This window comes from Lampetra fluviatilis, chromosome 39, assembly GCF_964198595.1.
Source record: "Lampetra fluviatilis chromosome 39, kcLamFluv1.1, whole genome shotgun sequence".
Lineage (NCBI taxonomy): Eukaryota > Metazoa > Chordata > Hyperoartia > Petromyzontiformes > Petromyzontidae > Lampetra > Lampetra fluviatilis.
Window position 1 is genome coordinate 7,939,006 of NC_136313.1, and position 19,998 is coordinate 7,959,003.

Below are 19,998 nucleotides of genomic sequence, written 5' to 3' on the forward strand. Positions count from 1 at the left end.
GTTGAACTCACTACACTTGCAACAATAGAGAAGTTGCAACAACACCACAAGAAATGTGCCTCCGGGCTCTGGAGGCCACCTGGAGAAGATTCTAGGCGTGTGATGACAATGATGGCGAACAAGTGGATACTCCGAGGTTTTGAAGCTATTAACAAACATTTGTTATGTTAGTATATTATCCGTTGTTTCCATTAAAATGATAGTCCCATAATAAGTTTAAAAATTTCGATTTAAAGCTTTCGTGACTGCAGGGATTCATCTTCTTGGTTTTTCGGTAAAGTCACGTAGAAGGGAAGTAATAAAATAATAAAAATAAAACATAATAAAATGAAACAATTCTCACGACGTTTCGGCCATACACATTAGGGTAGGTAGAATAATACATAGTGTTATGTTGAAATGTGGTTTATTGCAATACAGTATATAATTTAATGTTGGGTTTATCTATGGCAGTATATAGTACGGTATATGCTCGGTTGATGTAAGAGAATAAAGTTTAGATGGAAGCATATATAACTTTTACGACGTAGTATTGTAATGTATTACTTTCTGTTAGTAACTCAGCTTATTGTAGAGTATAGTAAGTATACTGATGGTGCTATGCAGTTTATATTTTAGTCTTTGTATGTAGTTTATACCTTAGTTTTCTACGGTGTTGTTTAGTTACTGCAGCTACATATCATTGGCATTCCTTTCCTTTGTTAATGCTAATCCCTGCACCCCCCCTTGGTGCTCTTGATCCTGCATAGTGCGTGGGCATGGTATGACTTTGAAGCCCCCCCGCCCCCTGCGCATTTCCCATGTATATGCTAAACTCATCTTGATATGCACATTCTTTTTGTTAAGGCGCTCTTCTACCACCCCCAACCCAGCTTATATGTAAGTTCCTAGCTTGAAGTGTCTCATTCTTCACCTGAGGACGGCTGCTTGCGTTGTGGCCGAAACGTCGTGAGAATTGTTTCATTTTATGTTTTATTTTTATTATTTTATTACTTCCCTTCTACGTGACTTTACCGAAAAAACCAAGAAGAAGTTTAAAAATGTTTTTAACCACTCTGTACATACCCCAACTCGCAGGGGTGTGGGAGGTGTGCATACCCACACTTTAACCCACCACCATCATACAAGACCTGCCGTTTGTGGTGTACCGCATTCATAACTGCTAGGTGCACAGGATACTTTAATACTGGTAGGAACCTCCTGGTTACACCAGCCCACAGGGGATTAGTGTGTCCGTCCGTCGTGCATCCAAAAATGGGAGGGGTGGGGCTGGTCACCCCGTGGTGCCCTTATAAAACTCAACGTTTCACCTACTCACGCCGGCTTGTGCCCGCCCTCACAGTCGGCCATATTTGCGGAATACACCACGCAGCCCGTTGACCCTGGCCATTGACCGAGCAACCCAACGTTCCTACCAGCTCCCTCCGCAGGAATGTGTTATATTTGAGAAACTTTCGCCGTTTCTAACTACCACACCAAAAGATGGAATGGAACCAGCGACCTCTACGTTGTAAGTCCAAGGTGCTAACCATTACACAACGGGCAGCTCCCAAGTATGAGTAAAGTATACGATGCTATTTAGAGTATTGACGTTTTTATTAAAAAAATAAGTTATCACAAATTGGGTGTCTTTTATATTTACTATCATTTGCAAAAGTTTTTACGCAAGACATCTGTCAAAGGGAGTCTTGAAAACTATAAAGTTAAAACATACATCATACTGTACGGTGTAATATGGCATTGCCTTAATTGCCTGGTAATTGTTTATTTATATCTGCGGATTAAAATGTTTTATAGCATTACAATGTAAAACTTAAACTTGAAATAAAACACAACTCTGCTCATTTTAAAACAATGAATCTCTCAAATTGACAGTATTTATATTTGCAATCAGCACTGTCCAATATATTATTACAAAATAAAACAAATGCTCCTTTTTGTGAATATATTGTGCAGTATTTAGACGTTCATGTTTTATTAAACAAGATATCGAGACATCATGAAAAAAACTACTGGAAATTTTGACAATCATACCTCAGACAGCTGACGTCACTTTCTGCACACAAAAGTCATACGAGCATAACCCTACCAATTCAATGCTGCTGAATGCTATATAAAATATGTACAAACAATGCACCATTGATTACTGTACAATACAAAATGTTAACCGAAAACAACTTTCCAAGTCAAAGAAAATCAGAAAATAAAGCCTGCATATAATGTCGATCTGGTATAAAGAGCAGAATTTAAATAGAACAATCATGAGAGAATCACTTTTATTTCGGCAGAAAGTTATAAGGTGTGCAATGCCTCATCCAGTCATTATTGTGGGCCGACAGCTTCCTCTTGACCCAAGAACAGCGTCTTGCTGCACGTGCTGGAATCGCTGGGTGCCAACAAGACCCTCCACTGTCAACGTTCTGCGATTAGCTCGCCAGCAGAATGTTGTCAATATTCTTGCCGTCTTCGAGCAACGTCGATGCCTGCAGGAAACAAAACATTTATCAGAGATGGAGCAGCCTCTCCCTGTACAAGAGCAGCTCGATTTTAGCAAGCCTAACACAAGGTTCTTACACGAGACACAGAATCTTGCATTACCCTGGTGGTGGAAGCAAAGGATAACTTATAATGCAAGTACACTACTTTGAAAGTAAGGACAGCTGGACTTGCTTCCAAGGAGTACGATAATGTCAAGCTCCTACTCCCCTGTATTTACACATTTAAAATACTGAGTAGAAATAAAAACAGTGCGCATGCAGTGATGCGCTTACAGTGCCGAGCATATAACCAAATTGTAAGTCAAGAGCATTTGAAGATTCCGAAACATTACTTATTTACAAACATGTCTTATTTACAATCAATTAGCTAAGCCTGTAACCAAACCACACGCAACGTGCCCGATTTCGTGAGATCTCAGAAACTTAAGCAGCCCTGGAGGCTGGATAGTGCTTGGTCAATCACCTTTCATAAAACAAGCGACTGCATGCAAATGCGGTGGGCAGCGGGGTACGGTGGAGGCAATTTTAAAAGTTGTACTGAACTATGTTCCCACATATATGCTCTCCACCATTATCAGCCTGCACTAACCAGCTTGGTACAGTATGGTAACAAAAACACAACCTGCATGATATTGGCAGCCCCCTCATCCAGTGGATTGATAAAAGAGCTGCACATTTCCATTTAAAGCTTTCGTGACTGCAGGGATTCATCTTCTTGGTTCTTTCGGTAAAGTCACGTAGAAGGGAAATAAAAAAATAAAAAAATAAAGCAAACATAATATGAAACACAAACATAAAACACAAACATAATATGGTTTATTTTTATTATTTGATTATTTTCCTTCTACGTGACTTTACCGAAAGAACCAAGAAGAAGAGCTGCACATGTACACTAGTGTCTAAAACCTGGCTAATTTGTGAAAAAGGGATTAGACAAAAATGCAAGGATAACACATCACAACACGACCGCGTACACACTAGAATGTGAAAGAAAGCCTCACCTTCCTGAATTCTTCCTTTATCTTGTCAAACCGACATTTCTCATACACGGCCCTGGCAGTGTTGCTCTGGTCAAAAGGTTCTGAGAAAACATTAAAATTATTCAGGAGAGAATAACATTTTTACCTTGAGTATAAAGTAAAAAATTTGTTGTCAATAAGCAATGCATAAGTCAATAATGGCAGATGTGAAATCTTTATTTCGTTTATATTATTTGCAACTCTATGAACATTTTTTATAATGATATTTAACTCAATTATAGATTCCACCAGGTGTCGTGAGGGTTGTTGCCATCTTATTAGATGGGAAGGCCTTTATCTAGCAGAGGACTGATCATAGCTTTAGTTGATGACGATTAATGTTTAACTATTGAAGCCGATTGACAGATCACCAAACATTCAATATTCTCGACACGCCTACATTAATGTCTGCATATAAGCTTGGATTCAGAAATTCAGAAACAAAACAAAGAAAGGCATATTAACAGTTACAGCAATCTTTAGTATATTAATGTCTGCATATATGCTTGGATTCAGAAACAAAACAAAGGGATATTAACAGTTACAGCAATGCACCTTCAATGCAAATGTACTTGTTTCTCCACTCATCATCCAGGGTCCTGTTGATGATCCTGCCTTCCCTTAGCGAAATGATCGAGTGGTCCCAACTGCACACACACACACACAGGAGTCAAATGAAGTCCACATGCTAACACAAACAACTTGAGAACGACTTCTGTTCAAAAAAAGTGACTCAAAACATTTGCTTGTGAGAAGTGCATATGTGCTCTTTGGTTCTTTCGGTAAAGTCACATAGGTGAAAAAATAATAAAATAAAAAAATAAGAATAAAATATAAAAATAGAAATAACTAAATTTAATCACGACGTTTCAAATGCAACACAAGCAATCATCATCAGGTGTGGAAATCGCAGCTAGAATTTTTTTCCCACTTTAGTAAAACATTTATAGCTGTGATTTCCACACCTGATGATGATTGCTTGTGTTGCAATCGAAACGTCGTGATTTAATTTAGTTATTTCTATTTTTAATTAAATTTTTATTTTATTCTTATCTTAAAAGTTTATTTTATTATTTGTTCACCTACGTGACTTTACCGAAAGAACCAAAAAGTATGGATCCTTGCAGTCACGAAAGCTTAAAATCTAGAAGTGCATATGTGACAACTTATTACGTAATACAATATAAAAGTACCTTTTCTGCAATTCAAAACTACGCAACTATGAAAATACATTGTTCAATTAAACACGTAAAAATTGTAACAACTATTTAATAGAGCAGATGTAATTTCCATAACATCCATCAATGTAAAAATGTATACTGAACAGGAAGCTGCAATTTGCTCACTCAAACGTGGTGGTGTAGTACTTGAAGAAGCCAAGCAGGAGCTCGCCCAGGGTGAGTTTGCTTTGTGAAGTGAAGGTCGGCACGCTGTTGGCACTGATTGGGATCTGCCAGATTTGGAGCCTCGAGTTGAAAAGGCCCTAGAGAAATAACATCGCAAACGACGCCGTGTCACAATATGCGTGCTTTGCTAAAAATGCGCGCAAAACTGAGCAGATGGGGAGCGAGGGGGGATAATGTGAAGGCATCCAACAAACTTGAGTGCTTTTCATTTTAGCCACGATTGCACCTTATCTCATGCAAATAAACACGCGGTGTATTTCACTGTATAGGTATATATACAAAAACATTTTGGACAAACGTTACAAGGGTGAGAATACATCTCGGAAGATGAATCTGATCATTGAGAATAAATGATGTCATGGACTGTAGGATACTAAAACAAGAAGATTGTATTGTTGCATATCCTACCGGGTATTCTTTTTGCAGACAGGGCACTACTGGCTCTGGAAGAGCTGTAAAATGTATACAAAAAGTTGATTAAATAGCTTTCTTCAAAATCAGTGATAGCCCAGCAAATCGACGCTGTCCCCTGCAGTGTTCCATGCTGAAATATTCAGTGTTGTATCTTAAGTGGTTCTTTCTAAACAATTTTAATTTTATTTTACCAGGTATGGCCCACTGAGCTATATAGCTCATTTTCAGAAGCGACCTGACCACAAGTGATGGCTCAATAAAATGGCTTATCATGTGGAAATTAATAGCAGCCAAATACTATAAAAGCATGTTTCAAAATGTGGAGGGAAAAACCGGAGGATCCGGAAAAAAATCCACAGATCACGGGGAGAACGTGCACACTCCAAATATACAGGCATCAGGGTCGAGATTGAACCCAGAACCTCTTGTATACCAGGCGAGGGAGTTAACATCTCTCCACCGTGGAGCATTATAGTTTGTCATACAGATTCAGCATTTCAGCCGTTGTCAAGTTGCCAATGCACAGTTACACAGCTCACAAGGCAGCAAAAAGCCTGTGCACTGCTCACGGTAAACATGCTCATCTACATGCTCATGCACAATTAAAAACTAAAAAGCTCAAAAACATGGAACGGATTTAATAGTTTTCATAAAAACACATTTCCCCCACATACATTTTCTTCAATACTTTTAAAGTGACACTGAAAAGGAATGATCGTTAATTTCAACAGTGAACCACATCAACTGGCAATGAGAGTGCTTGCAGCTTGCAACGACTCGTACATTGCTTGTGTGGGACGTCATGCGACCTCCTGCACTGCAGCCTAAGAAGCGATTAGAGTGTGAAGATGCACGCATCACATCTGGATCCAACGAACTTAACCGCACTTGGGGAGTTGTTGCCAACATCACAGCTGTTATGCAGTCTCACTTGACAATTCTTACGGTTTGGTTAGACTTTCACTTGGTCGCAGAAATAAAAAATTAACCCGTAAAAACAAAGTTTTTCACTATAAATCCTTTATATGCGTGGCGGCTAGAGTCCTCTCGTCCTCTGGCTTGAGATGGCTGCCACCTATGGGTCAGATGATTGCCTGCCACCATTAAGCAATTGGTAATTAAATATAATTTATTTTTTCCTAAAAAGTGTAAAATTTTGGAAACAAATTTTCACGACAATAAATTGTCACGCACAACGAGTCTGTGTGCAAAAATGTCAGCTCGATTGGATCACGGGAAGTGTGTTAAAAAACGACCGAAAGATTTGCACGGTCGTAAGCGCGCAACCAAGCAAGCGAGTGAACTTAATATAAAGGATTTAAAAACGACCGAAAGATTTGCACGGTCGTAAGCGCACAAGCAAGCAAGCGAGTGAACTTAATATGAAGGATTTAAAAAGCGCTTACTCTGTAGGAAGTGCAGCACCATAAGTACGAGGCTGTAACTGCTCAGGGTGCCCTGGCTGGCATCGTTGATTCCCCTCTGCAATGCCCATTGCTTGATGACCAGGATTAGCGGCTTCACTCGCTGGTCGACTGCAGCGTCAAGCAAAACACAAGGCGAGAATTAAAGGTCTACCGGGCAACTCTGTATACAAACAGCTTACATGAATGCTCTGCACAATGTTAATTAATCAATTGTACATGAGGCTTACCTTTCGAATAGGCCTGAAGCAAGAATGTGTTTCTGATTCCAATAATGTTGTTGGCATTGAGGTCAAACTCCACCCTACTTCAGGTGCAAGAAATAACAAAAAAAAGATTAAGTTTTCACAGAACTGATAATCAGTCAAAATAAGTGCGAGAAATTTGAGAGGAAGTTAGAAACTAACCTTGTCTTGTCCCTGAACTTCACAATTGGAACCTTTGCACGGATCAGTTGCATTTTTTCCATATAGGCTGTGAATAGAACACAACATATTATGGCTCTTTAAATGCTGAAAACATTACATTACAATGTGCTCACATTGCAAGTCCGGCAAGACCACGTGTGGAAGTGTTAATACGGGTGAACTTGCTACTTTAGCTTTGTGTGCCTGGGGACTTTTTTTACCACCCTTCTGTCCAAGCCAGCTGTTCCCCAAAATGTACAGCAATGGATATGAATTGAAGTCAAAGATTAATTGAAGGAGTTTCTAGATAGAGTGAATATCAATAGCCTTGGATAGGTGGATGGGTTCCATTTTCCATTTGAGACACCTCTTCCCATGCACCATACACACACTGTCATTTACCCTGCATTCAGGTACAGCTATAAGTCCACGACTGATGTGCGAGCTGGTGTCAAACCAGAGGCATCTATACATATGCCTCGTTACTGGAACTCTCACGGCACAAACTACAGGATGGACACTTACGCAGCCTCCACATGATTCTTAGCACTTGCTGGAGGAGCTGCAGAGCTTCTGTTCGTTGGTTTATCTGCCATGTGCACAGAAACATATTGTTGATGTAAGCATTGCTTATTTGAATGGTGAAGTTTTATGTACAGTCAATTCTCAATGAGAGGCCAGATAAATAAAAAAAACATGGATATTACAAAAAATATGCACATTAGTTTATAAACATATTTATTGCTTATGTAGTGACTGTGAATGTTGCTGTGTGGTGCCGGGCTTACGAAGCCACGGCGAATAATGTGTTGGCATTACGTGTAGCCCGCTTACTGGGCGTAGTACCAGCCCTAGCGGGGCTTGGGTGAGTGCTGGTCAGCACGGAGGCACCACGTACAGTGTGCGGTGCGGGCTCCCGGTGAGGGAGCGAGAGGGAGTGTCAGCCAGCCAGGGTTACGTTGGGGCATGATACGCTGGTTGACCTGCCGACACGTGACCGGATGATATTGGAGGGGGGCCACCGGGCGGTCACGTGGTATAAAAGAGCTCTCGGGAGCCTTCGGGAAAGAGCTCGAGAGATCTAGAAGGTGGGCGGGGCGAGGGGCGGAGCCAGCCCTAGCCCAGGCCGATATAATGGGGGCCCGTGAGGGGCTCGGGGTTCTTCGTGTTGCTGGTGATGAAGATCCACGTCGGGTTAAAGAAGCCTCTAGCCACGCGGTCCGGGACACAGCTCGTGGTCCGGGCCGGGATCGCGAACCGTGTCTAGTTCTGCCGTAGCGTGGCGAGATGGGCATTCAACACCCAAGTGTAGGTTGTGTTATGTTATGTTGAGCTGGTCAAATAAATAGTGTTGCTCCAAAGACAACGTCTGCAACTCAGGTGAACTCACTACATTTACTTATATTGAATTGGAGCAAGGATATGAGTCGCCTGTTTCGAATGTATCTTGGAGTAACTGGTCACAAGTGAGCAGCGAATAACTAGAACGTGTAAATTGCGTAAATGAGCGTGTAATTTTTCTATTGCATTATTTCCCCCCCTCTTGTCCCAAACAAGGCTAATCCACAATCCAAATAGTCCACACGCCAGATAATTCAGCGTTAACTATATGGTTCTCTCAAATTAATTGGTCGATAAATGTAGCAGTTGTCCCAAACATATATACACACACACACAGGCTGTGGGATGAACTGCGGAAACTATTCCAGTTGCTGCGTCTCACCTGTTGTTCTCGGAGCACGAGGCAGAGGTCCCCATCACTGGTTCTGCTCCCAAAACCATTGACTGTGGAACCCACTAAGAAGATATTGCAATCTGTGTGAAATATGAAATAACAGGATGCAGTTTTGTTGCATCGTGCTCTGAACACAAAATAATGAATGCACTGTTTAACACGTACGCTTTCGCGACCAATATCATCCATAATAGAGGTTTTTGGGTTAGATTGCGTAAATTTATAAATGTGTCGTTAAAACCCGCCACCACCCGACACAACCAACTAGTAAGGGTTGTCACGTAAACAGAACGTGCCAATTCGTCACTAGTACAGCACTAGTGTGTAGTGTATAGCAGTGTATAGTGTAGTGTACTAGTACAGCACACCAGTGTGTTGGAGAGCCAAGCCACAACATTTACAATGTGAGTACGATGTTTCACCAGTAATTACAATAATGAAGCTAGTTGTAATTACTGGCGAAATGTCGTACTCAGATTGTAAATGTTGTGGCTTGGCTCTCCAACACACCGGTGTGCTGTACTAGTATACTACACTATACACTACACTATACTACACCGTACACTACTATACACTACACTACTATACTGTACACTACACTACACACTACTACAGTATACACTAGTGCTGTACGAGTGACGAATTGGCCACGTTCTGTTGACGTGACAACCCTTACTAGTTGGCTGTGTCGGGTGGTGGCGGGTTTTAACGACACATTTATAAATTTACGCAATCTAACCCAAAAACCTCTATTATGAATGAATGCACTGTTTATAAATTTGATACCTTTTAACAGTTCGTTTAACAAAAAATGCACCGATAAAGTACATTAGATAAAGTGTGGTCCTCCCGTGCTAGGCCTCATGTCGAGCATATCTTCTCTCAAGCTTTCGCCACGCATTACTGTGGGCATCTTCAACTCCAAAGATCTTCAATTTCGATTTAAAGCTTTCGTGACTGCAGGGCTTCATCTTCTTGGTTCTTTCGGTAAAGTCACGTAGAATGGAAATAATAAAATAAAAATAAAACATAATGAAATAATTCTCACGAGGTGAAGAACAGGTCTGTCGAGAAGACAGACTCTGTCTTCAGACTGTCTTCTCGACAAACCTGTTCTTCACCTGAGGACGGCTGCTTGCGTTGTGGCCGAAACGTCGTGAGAATTATTTTATTATGTTTTATTTTTATTATTTCCAAAGATCTTCAATTCTAAAGATACCCGCATTAGTGCGTGGCGAAAGCTCGTCAGAAGAAATTCCTACAAGCGACCTAACTGGCAAAACCACAATTGGATTACAGAGTGGCTGTTAAAACCGGCGTGCTAAAAATGGTACATTAGTGGAACATTTTCCAAGTAAAAACGGACTATGCTTAAGGAAAAAACTTTGTGAAATCGACACGTTTACTTACAGGGGAACAATTTCCGAACTTCACACTGCAAGCTCTCCCGCAGCTGGTCCTTCTGCTGGAAGAGCCTTGCCTGCTGTTGGCAGTTTTGGTGCAGGTCTAGGATTTGCTGGCTGAGCTGAAAACAAGACAAAACAAGATTTAGAAAACACCATTAATTTACAGGAAAATTCAATTTTATGTCTGTTCACAAGCTCGGACAGAATGTGAGAGTGATTTTAAGCTTTGAGATGACCAACTCTATTATAGCACACCAATGCGACGGACTGTTTTGGCATTAACACTGCAAAACTATCATTCCTCGGCCGAGAAAAAGCCATTATCACTGCCTATTCATCTCCGCTGCGGAAGTTCCATGCCGTCGACTGGGCGGCCTTGCTCACCTTGTCAGGCACGCTCCGGGTAGACGTTTCGCTGGACGCCTTGAGATGTAGGAGAGCGGGCGAGACAGGGGGCAAGGGCAGGACCTGCTTGGCAAGGTCGTTTGCGGAGGTGTGCGCACTGTTTGTGGGCTGGACACACGGCTTCTTCCCCTCAAAGTTGGTCGAATCATCGTGAACACGCCTGCACACAGGTAATAATTTTCATATAAATACAGACAAATTCACATGACAGCTCTGTGGTGTGTATTCCAGGTTGTACAGCGAGTTATACGGCCACGGTGTCTAATGTTTCGCTCCACGTGTTGGAATCTTCTTCGGGAACTGTATTTGCGCTGAAGAAGCTCCCGGCAATGTGCAGCGAAACGTCAAAGACACCAACCCGGAAACATAGTGGACAGCGATAGAGTACAACCGCGAAAACCTATGCAGCAAGTTGGGCACCCCCCCTACCTTGGCTCCTCCCCCCCTCTTACGCTATATAGTCGCGTTTCTCTATTAGCTCTCTTCACTTACTACAGTGATTTTGGCTGTAACGGTTCCACCTGAAGACGGAAGTTTATGTTGCGTCCGAAACGTCATGATTTAATTTAGTTGTTTTTCATTTATTTCTTTTTTAGCTACGTGACTTTACCGAAAAAACCAAAGAGTATGAATCCTTGCAGTCACGAAAAACTTCAAATCTAAAACATTACATTGTTAGTCATTAATAAAAAGTGCACATACAAAGTCACCGAAAAAATACTATGTTTTGTCTTTACTGGTGTCTCAGTGATGAGTAAATGATACTGCTCTTACTTGCGGTTGATCCTGGGTGACTCCAGAACCGTGGAGCCGTAGACGGGAGTCGCAGGAAACCTCACAGGGACCATCGCCGTCCTCTGACCCATGTGCATGTTCCGAACAGCGCTCGTGCCAGGCACAGCACGCACACCGTTGAGCGTGCTCACAGCGGCTGCTGACGGTAAGATGCCTGGCGCAGCGCCCACCACTTTGATGAAAGGGCTTCACGAGGAGAAATACAAACATTTAAAATAAGCATCATCATTTCATGTTTTTTTTACCGCACCTTCCGTGCAGTTGCAGTGCACGCCGAGGTGCCAGAACAAATGGGTATTAGAGATAATAACCAAGGTGATCACTCAGCCAGGAAGTGACTTCAGACCAAATTCAACGTGCTAAAACAATGCGGTAATTGGACAACATACATAAACAACGATTGAAATTACTATTCTGGCCACTCCATCTAAGATATGTACATGCGTTTTGAAAATGTCTGTTAATTTATTTTAAAATGTTGTAATTTACAACAGAGATAATGTGCCACAGCATAAGACGAAGTGTTGTTTTTTAACGTAACAATCAGAACAAGCAGAAACACACTTCTGCCATGAATTACAATTTCGTAATTCAAGCCACCTGAACAAGCTTGCCTACACGTGGTTGTACCTGGGATTGCCGGTCCCATTGGGGAAGATGTGGTTCTGGGGATGAGTTCTGTCATTGTAATTGATGTTGTTGTAGATAAATCTTGTGGCTGGGCGCTGCAAGAGGTGGTTGCCTGGCTGCATGCTGGATGAGAACCTCTGATTGTGAGGGTTGTTGAGAGAAGTGGGATACATCGCGTTTCTCCCCTTCACCGGAGCCCAACAGCATTAGCAACTGTGAAAGTACAAAGTAACAAAACAGCACTGTGAGAGATGTGGACGCTCAGGCGTTGGGTCAATCCACTGCTGGATGAGACCCCCCCCCACGCTCAGTGCACGTGAGAGCATTGCGGTACAGCAGTGGATTTTTTTTGCTGCAGTGGCATCTGCTGACCACAAAGCAGTCCCGCAGGCTATAACACATTGTCAAAGCTGATCTCCCATCCAAGTACTATATATGCTCAAATTCCTGCTTAGCTTCCGAGATGTGAAACGTTCAGACGCATTTCGGGAGATATGTTTGTTTAGGGTAAAAAGCCAATGTCTTTGTTCAAGCCATTAACCCTTTCATAAGCCGATGTCCGTTACCAAATGCCAATGAAACGTTTCATAATTGGGAGCACAATGTTTCAAAATCGGTGGCAAGTTGAACTTATTAACACTTCCAGCTATGAAACAAGACGTAAATAGTTGACCACGACTGTACATGTTAATGACTGATACAGGGGTGGAGGCATCGGGAGGGGTAAATCCCCATCGGCTGTCCCCAAATCACTCGCTATTGTAAACTTTCAATCACATTTCTTATGATCACTGTTACATTGTTTTTATAGCATTATTTTAGTAATTTCTAGAAAGGTTTAGTTTAGCCCGATTTTTTGATGTAGTATAGAGTTATACTTAAAATCTTAATCTATATTGTATTGATTGTTATTGTGATCTAACATCAAAATGGGATTTTTTTGCACATTTTTGTACGCAGCATAAACAAATGGTGCTTTTTCTCTGGAAGATTTTATTGTTTTTGTAGGGGATGTTTCAATTTGCGTACAGTACATTTTAAAATGTTTCTTGTCATTTTATTGTTTGTTGCGGTTGCACCCGAATCAAGAGCCGAATGGCTCACAGGGTTATTCCAAATAAATGAAACTGAAACTCCTTCCTCTCTCGTATGTTGAACTTCGCCAACACGAGAACAGCCACGGCGAGACGTATTGGTTAAGACAAAGATCCCCCATATAGCCTTAGCAGACTGTAGGGGCAAGTGCTGTTAGATCTCACACACACACACGTTACATGACCAGTCTAAATCAAGACACAGATCATCGTAAACGCCAAATACATGTTGAGGAAGAGAAAATATCCTGACGGCGGTACCCCGGGGTACCGAATAACACAAAATGGCTGAGGCAATTTAATATTTTATTTATAGATTCGAAGCTTTCGTGACTGCAGGAATTAGTCTTTGGTTCTTTCGGTAGAGTCACGTAGAAAATCAAATAAAAATAGAATACGACGTTTCGGTTGCAACACAAGCAACCATAAATTTTGATTTAAAGCTTTCGTGACTTGCAGGGATTCATATTCTTGGTTCTTTCGGTACAGTCAAGTATTTTTTTCCCCTTCTACGTGACTTTACCGAAAGAACCAAGAATACAAGCAACCATCTTCTGTTTTATCTTGGTGTGTGTCTCGCTGTGTCTGTGTCTCTATCTGCATGTGTGTCTGCCTATACGTTGTTCCCGTGTCTGTGTTTTAGCATTCATTCTTACCTGATGATGGTTACTTGTGTTGCAACCGAAACGTCGTATTCTATTATTTAATTTTAATTCTGGGACACTATTTTTGTCCAGGGGTGTTACTGAACTCCGTGACTGGGGCACCAATCAATCCCAAATCGCTGCCACTCCGCGATGTCGAAACGCAGCTGAAGCCCTGAACGCTCGCGGTACGCAGCGTAGTGGTGGTGCATCATCGTAGTGTACAGCTCGTCGACTAAAAAATACCTTCTTCACGGACATTATGCGAGAGCCATAAGGTTTCAAATATTACATTAGACGGAGATGCGATAATGAAGTTGGAATACAAAGCTCACTCACGCTCTGCACATCGATTCCGAAAGTGAGAATCTGACAGCAACATACTTGAAGACGTCACAGCAAGCATTGACAACACGGAAGCAGAACTTGTTGGTGATGATATTCGCTTGATTGCAAGATGATGAATGTGATGATGACAATAAAGGGGTTGAATGAGGCTCTTCTTCACCCAGGGTCCACCTCACTACCGCCGGAATCTCTAACTTCACCTCGCTCTCGCCACAAGATACGAAGCCACAAGTCAGTCAGTCGTTGTTGACGATTATCAACAAGTAGGTGGCGAGGAAGAGAGAGAGAGAGACGCGTTCACGTTTCACAGAGAAACACTGACGATGACGACAAAGTGGTCATTACAAACGCCAGCGCTTCGCGGTTTCACACTTATACGGCCTCACTCGTTACACACAAACGCGCCACAATACATCGGAGCACACACACACACCTTCAAACAAACTCCGATCATCCTCGCGACAGCGGCTTTTGGCGATGACCATCGAACACCGCGCGCTTTCAGATGCGCTTGCGCGGCCGTCTGGAACGCTCTCTTCCGATATTTGTATATCGCTATGCACTTTTTTACATCCGGATTGAAAACGCATTTGTCTATAACTGCCCTTTGGTGTTTAGATTGTCGTCCTTCCCCCGCACCTCCCATTAGCGCGGCTACGGCTACGTACGGCGCGCAAGAAGTTCACGTGTACACGCACTTTACTCACTCGCACTGTACTCACCGCTCCGCTCTCTCTCGCCTCAAGACGCGAGGCGGCTCCCGTCAGCACTCGCTTGCGACAAGCAGCAAGCAGACGCCGTAGAGAACGGGCCGCTCCACGCTCATGGCTTTGTAAATCCACGCAAAGCGAACGCGGAGCGCGACGAGGGGGGAGAAGGCGCCGCCTCAGACAAGGCCTCAGGCTCGGATTGCGCCTTCCGCTTTCGTCTCTAGGCGCGCGCGGCACAGCGAGGCGGCTTCTCCTGTTGAGTTTGTTTGTTAAATTCGCTCTGGCCGCACAACGACAACAACAGACACCCCCCACGAAAGCCGCAACGAGCCAGCGACAGTCAGCACGGGCCTTCGGTGCTGCCGAGTACGCAAATCGGCCGCCACCACCACCAACACTGAAGTTTGTCCGGCAACGGTGACGTCACGGGCTGTAAACAAATGACGCAATCGAGCGGCGATGATGTGGGTGCAGTGACGTTGTTGACGGGAACGCCGTGACGTCACGTCAGACCAATGATGTAATTTTACAGATTACAATCTTTATTGATTGTATCTTGACTTAAAGCTTTCGTGACTGCTGGAAAGGTTTAGGGGCCGTCCATAAATGACGTCACGCGATTTTGGACGATTTTTGACCCCCCCCCCCCCATTGTCACACGGCGTCACAAAAAGTCAGACCCCCCTCAAATATGACGTCACAAAGATCTGCCCCCCCCCAAAATAAAACATGCTTCAAATCACTTTAAACGATTGTCATTGTAGTGCGTATTTAATGTGCCGCTGCACTCTGACGTTGTAGGAGAACACATTTCTTGAAAAGTCTATTTAATTAAGTAGAACGTGTTGTCTATATTTATTTAAAGTTGCGCATTTTGTTGTGACGTCACATTTCTCACCCCCCCCCCCCTCGTCACGCATCGTCACAAATGTCTGACCCCCCCCCCCCAGGTGCGTGACGTCATTTATGGACGGTCCCTTCGAGATGGGCGGGGCAGCTAATGTTAATGTAGGAGAGGTCTCGTAACCTGCAGTAGGTCTACACCAGGGGTCGGCAACCAAAATAACAAGAAGAGCCATTTCTTTCCAATTCGGTACAAAATTCAGTATTTCAAGAGCCGCAATGCATCTGAGTACATACTGTACATACGTACATATCGTCAAGAAGCAGCCCGTAAAGAGCCGCATGCGGCTCCGGAGCCGTAGGTTGCCGACCCCTGGTCTACACCAACCAAAGAGCTGTTTACAAAGGTTTAGAGATGCTTGTGAATGTAAGCTCAGAGAGAGCTATGAAAGAGCCATCGACACATGGAGGTGGAAAAGGATGGCAAGCCGCCATTTACTAACACAGCTAACGGTGGCTGCGTTAGTGAATGTAACTCAGAGAGTCGAAAATAACTGCTAACATCGATAGGTAGGAAGGGAACATCACAGCCAGTTATGACCTAAAGTGGTTAACAGAGCCGGCCCAGCCACTAAGCGACCCTTGCAATTGCAAAGGGCCCCGTGGCCAGCAGAGGGCCCCCTAGAGTCACTGCTAGCTAGTGGGTGAAAAAAATCATACATCAAAGGGGCCTCCAACCAAATTTTGCTTAGGGCCCCCAAAGGTCTAGGGCCGGTTCTGGTGGTTAATAACGTCCTGCCAATGATTGCTCAGTTTGTACCCATCTTCTCGGTTGAAGTTGTGTCTGTGTTTATATATCTGGATGGCTTCATAAACGAATCTTTGCTGGTAGCCAGTGGGTTTGCAGAGTACCTTCATCTTGGCAAGATTTCCAAAATCATGAGATCCAGGTACGATTCAACACAGTACATCAAATTCGTGATTTGATCCCACCTGTGAAGGATGTGATCCCTGACATGTAATACCCTGGCGTCTACAAACTAAGCTGTGTCTGCGGCAGCAGTTACATTGGTGAAACTAAGCGACATGTCTCAGACCGTGTTCATGAACATAAGGCAGATCTGAAACACGGTAGGACCAATACCTCAGCCGTGGCTGATCATTATTTTAACGTGGTGGGCACACACGAAATTGATTTTGCCAAGACGAAGATACTCTGCAAACCCACTGGCTATCAAAAAAGATTCGTTCATGAAGACATCCAGATATATAAACACAGACACAATTTCAACGGAGAAGATGAGTACAAACTAAGCAATCATTGGAAGGACGTTATTAACCAGTTTAGGTCATAACTGGCTGTGATGTTCCCTTCCTACCTAAAGTAAAACCTTGAATTGCGAGTAACTTGGTCCGCGAGTGTTTTGCAAGACGAGTAAATTTTAAAATAAATATGAATTTGATAAACGAGCGAGGTCTTGCAATACGAGTAGTACATATACGCTTTGTCTGCCAAGCGTCACGTGATCACAACTGATATACGAGTGCTTTGATATACGAGCGCTTTGGATTACAAACACGTTTCCGGGACGAATTATGCTCGCAATCCAGAGAAAGAAAACACAAAACGCAAAACGCACGCAAGCGCGTGGCCGAACACGCCACCCTCTCAAGCACACCTGGCACCAACAAAAGCCGTGGTTGGTGGCGACTGTCAAGAGAAGTGAATCGGCATTGTGCCTCGGCAAGGGGCCTGACACCAGCTGCGCGGTAACGTCCTTCGTGGTGGCGCACGGTCCCTGACTTGCACGCACTCCGCCAGGACCGCAGGGATTGACTGAGCTGACGGATCAGGTGCGAACGAGATTCATTCATCAGGCGTGAACACATCTTGACAGGGATTCATAATGGCGGGGGTGTGGCGTGATTGGGAGCGGTGGCGCAGTGGTTAGCACGCTCCACTATGAATTTGCAGACGTGAGTTTGATTGTCGGTCGCGACTACCATCGGTGTCGAGTGATATCCGAACCGGTTCGGGATAACCCCCTCTTCACCAAGCCACGTTTGACCATAAATAGTGAAGTTTGGTGAAACGACCCCAATGGCGGGACTGGTGTGCGGATACCTTCATCCAGCAGTGTATTGACAAAGGTTTGTGAATGCTTAATTTATTATTCATAATTTTTTTGGCAAGCCATCGAACAAAGATGGTGACTGCATCGCGCGCTTTCAGATGCCCTTCTGCAAACGTCTGGAACGCTCTTCCTTCCAACGTTAGGAAACAATTATGCATTTTAAAATCTAGATTGAAAACTAATTTCTTTCGAGCTGCTTTTGCGTTTAGTTTGTTGTATTTTCCTCGCACCTGTGATTAGCATGGGTTGATTTTCATACGGTGTGAAAGGTCAACATACATACATTATTTTTAAACGTTAATTTGTTAAGTAAAAAAATGAAGACTAAAACGTTTAAGGTTGGTAAAAATAATGAAGGTAAAACGGTCACTTAAACGAAACATTATGAAGTGGTTGAGGAGTGCAGTTGTGCTGAACGGTCAGGGTCACATTTGTCGATACAGGTTTCCTAAATATAATTCACGTATAGGACAAAAACCACTCGGGGATAAATCCTGAAATGTCTCTCAAGAATTAATTGTTCAGATGACAACTTCATTTATTTGGTTGCATCAGTTGGAGGATGATGAACGACAGACACATTGGCATTTTACTCAAGCGGCAAAATCTGACCCAAAAATCAATGATGAGTCATGATACTGGTCACGAAAGCCAGCGTGTTAAAATTATTTGATAGTTGGAGTGCCATTTATCCTTAATAACAAAGCTCTGTACACGAGTAGCTAAACTCTGTCTGCGAGAATAGGCGAGAGACGCTTGGCGTTTTTATACAGCACACGAGGTGCCGAGGGACATTTTAATTTAGTGATAGTCCATCTTCCCATATGCCTCACAATGAACTCTGTTTTGAATGAATGTGTGATATTTATGTTTTCAGCCAGAACAGTTTTTTTCTGTACAATGCGCTCGCTTTTTTCATGTTTTTTTCTCTCTCCATACGATCGTATCCCACATTTCCCAATTTTCCACGGGTCATGCTTCCCAAAAGATAAGGGCAAAATGCAGTTGAGAGCGAGAGAATGGAACGCGTAATTGTACAGCAGAAGTTTGGGGAAATTACGCCGTCCAAAACCGCGGCTCATTTCAGGACGTTTACAAAACACGTGCAGATTTTTAAAGGCCCCTGTGCATGGACATGTGGACATGCACAAAGCACGGTGGGCTTGGAGTGACACAATCATTTGAAATTCTGTTAATGTCAAGCAATTGACTGAGGCTTGTCAGATGGCTTCTTAACCGCTCCGGTTGGCTTTATGTACCATGTTTATTGCCTTCTACGAGAAAATGCTGCCACTGTGTACATGTATTCATTTTAATGCGCATTGCTTGCAAATACAACATTTAGGAACACTGTGTTTCCAATAATGTACAAGCACGAGTAGGGCTTTGAAATAATGTCGTGTTCACCAAATTCATTGGTGGGTTTTGATATTTTGGTTTGCCTTAGCAAGAATTAAGACACCTTTACTCATCACCAGCAGCACGCAGACACGTGTAAAGGACCTCAACATCTCAATTGCCGACACTGCTTTACGCAGAGGTCTGTCTCTGGTCCGGATTTCTAGAAATTTCCAAATTCTGTCTTGTGCGAGAGGGACTCTTAGACAGGCACGCGTAGCTTAATGGTACTCATCCAAATAATAACTAAGATGAATACATTTTGATTTAAAGCTTTCGTGACTGCAGGGATTCATATTCTTGGTTGTTTCGGTAAAGTCACGTAGAAGGGAAGGAATAACATAATAAAAATATAAAACAATACAATTCTCGCGACGTTTCGACTGCAACACAAGCAATCATCATCAGGTGTGATTTCACGTGTTTTGTAAACATCCTGAGAATTTTGTGTGAAATCACACCTGATGATGATTGCTTGTGTTGCAGTCGAAACGTCGTGATAATTTTATTGTTGATTATTTTTATTATTTTATTGTTTTCCTTCTACGTGACTTTACCGAAAGAACCAAGAATATAAAGATGAATAATTTACCAGCTTGTCTTTCTGCCGAGTTGTAGAGGCCAGTGCGGTAACATCCATCGTTGTCATTCACTTGCATGCTTCCACGTCTTTGCGCCCAGGCCTGT

The 19,998-nt window shown here is 42.9% G+C and overlaps 1 protein-coding gene across 1 annotated transcript; it reads right to left on the bottom strand.

Moving 5' to 3' along the window:
* Positions 1–1,632: 1,632 nt before the first annotated feature.
* TENT2 (terminal nucleotidyltransferase 2) lies at positions 1,633–15,336 on the bottom strand. The gene is made up of 15 exons (XM_078874617.1): positions 14,948–15,336; positions 12,140–12,352; positions 11,489–11,695; positions 10,694–10,874; positions 10,314–10,428; positions 8,892–8,983; positions 7,694–7,757; positions 7,169–7,235; positions 6,992–7,068; positions 6,744–6,872; positions 5,332–5,375; positions 4,864–5,000; positions 4,073–4,164; positions 3,500–3,579; positions 1,633–2,483 (listed from the first exon to the last, which is right to left on the bottom strand). The coding sequence occupies exons 2-15, from the start codon at positions 12,310–12,312 to the stop codon at positions 2,427–2,429; spliced, it is 1,515 nt and encodes a 504-aa protein (XP_078730743.1). The 5' UTR covers positions 12,313–12,352; positions 14,948–15,336; the 3' UTR covers positions 1,633–2,426.
* Between the last annotated feature and the right edge of the window lie 4,662 nt (positions 15,337–19,998).